Source organism: Epinephelus moara, chromosome 6 (assembly GCF_006386435.1).
Source record: "Epinephelus moara isolate mb chromosome 6, YSFRI_EMoa_1.0, whole genome shotgun sequence".
Classification (NCBI taxonomy): domain Eukaryota; kingdom Metazoa; phylum Chordata; class Actinopteri; order Perciformes; family Serranidae; genus Epinephelus; species Epinephelus moara.
Window position 1 is genome coordinate 1,205,518 of NC_065511.1, and position 2,073 is coordinate 1,207,590.

General features: G+C 43.9%; 1 protein-coding gene across 5 annotated transcripts in view; it reads right to left on the reverse strand.

Moving 5' to 3' along the window:
- preb (prolactin regulatory element binding) overlaps positions 1-2,073 on the reverse strand; it is a 29,827-nt gene that overhangs the window by 11,781 nt on the left and 15,973 nt on the right. For all 5 annotated transcript variants that reach the window (XM_050045828.1, XM_050045825.1, XM_050045824.1 and 2 more), the window contains one exon: positions 481-734. In XM_050045828.1, coding sequence (XP_049901785.1) covers positions 481-734 — 254 coding nt within the window. The remainder of the gene's footprint in view (positions 1-480; positions 735-2,073) is intronic.

The following is a 2,073-nucleotide window of genomic DNA, read 5'->3' on the forward strand; positions in this document are numbered from 1 at the left end:
CTCTCATCTTTCTAAGTAGGAGAACTTGCAAAATCAGTGGCTGACTAAATACTTTTTTGCCCCACTGTAAGTAAACTATGTATCAACTCATACAAAATTAATCCCTCTCCATCATCACTGCTGACCCCCTCTCAATGTGTATGGCAGAGTACTGATCTGTAGAGACCTCTCCCTGGATTTTCTCCTGTGTTCGGGATGTTCCTGGGCGCAGGTGAGGTCAGAAAGTTAGCACAAAGGTGCCAAACTGTAAGCAGCACACTTCCTAGAGGAAGCTAAGAAAATCACTGACACATAGCTGGGGGGAAAAAAACACAAACTCCAAAATAAACAAAAAAAAAATCAAATTTAGCAAGGTGAGCTGCCAAACGAGTGAATCTGGGGTTGGCTTTCACTTTCACTAGCGATACTTGCTTACAAATAGGAACTGACAATTCTAACACAGTACTTTTAAAGTGAGATGGACAACTAGATGGTGTTTACCTCCCAGACTCGTATGTGTCCGTCTGTGCCTCCTGTCAGCAGAAGACTCAGGTCAGAACTGAACCTGACCACCTTCTGGAGTGGGTCCTGGGGGTTCAGGTCTGACTGTACTTCAGCCAAAGCAGTCACAGAGATATGAGCCGTCTTGTCCTTCATATCTGACGAATCTCCAGATGCTGCAGCTTCGTCCCGTCCACTTTTGTCTCCTTTCCCAGCTCGTCGCCTGGCATTACCATGCTGCACACTGTTCCCTCCTACACAGATGACACACACTTTTACTGGATAACAAAGACACCTGAATCGAAAACGCATGGGTTTTTGTGAACACACAGATTAAAACATACTGTAGAACTTCAATTAAACGCCCACTTCCTTTTACTAGCCCGGTGTGGCTACACATTTTAACAGATAAATGCCTGTCTCAATTAGAGGACTGGTCTGGTTGCCAAGCAAAGTAAAAAACAGATAAGTGCAGAAGACTTCTTCCAGAAGTCTGAGGAAAAGCTATTGAAAACGTGCAGCATTCTTTTTTTAATGCTCCAGAGCCTAAAACATTAACGACAGTACTCTTCAAATCTGTACGCTTAATGGTACAATCATTGAACAAGTTCCACATTATAAACACTGGCATCTGGATTGATGACAAATTATGATGTATTAACAAAATAATTATGAATTAAGCTGTAGTATGTATTGCAGTATCCATGTGTGTGGCGTTGAGTTGTAGGCTTTCTTGTGGTGAATCCAGGCAGTGCACTGGTTGATCTTCCTGCTCTTGCAGTCTCGGGCAATTGCTCTGTCGACCAGTAGCTGGTGCTTGGCTCCTCTGATGTTACTGCCAATTCTTTTCTGTGCCTCACTCATGTATTGGACCATATGCCCAGTTATCTTAGTCACTATGATGCCTGACAGGAGCTTCCATGTTGTGCAGAGACAGGTTATTGGTCTGTAGTTGGATGGGATGGTTCCCTGATCAGGACTGTCCTGCCCCGTGTCAACCATTCTGGGTGGATCCCATCCCTTTGCAGCTGGGCCATCTGTGCTGCTAGGTGTTCATGGAGTGCAGTTAGCTTCTCAACCAGTATGTATGGATCATATCAGAGCCTGGTGCTGTCCAGCTCTCCATCTTTCACACTCTTTCCTGGATGTCTGCCATTGAGATAGTTTCTGGTTCTTGTTCAAGGAGGTTGCTGAGGCCAGCTCTTAGGTCCACTGGTCATTGGGCATCAGTGTTGTGTGATGCTTCTCTTTCCCATATGACCTTCCAGTAGGATTGGGCGATATGGACAAAAATTCATATCTCGGTATTTTCAGGCTGAATGGCGATACAAAATATATACCCCGGTATTTTCTACTAAGTGGGCTATATGTTAAGTTGCAAGCTGATCCACATCTTAAGTCCCGTTATTTTTACTGCATGTGTTTTTCCACAGCAAGGCAGGTAAAAGACGGGTTACCTGCTGGAGGTGAGCTGTTTGCAAAGGTGCAGTAAGAGCCTGTTGTCTGAAGCTCTAAATATATATATACATATACATACATATATATACAGTGGTGTGAAAAAAACACTTTTTCACACAGGGCCATGTAGCTTTG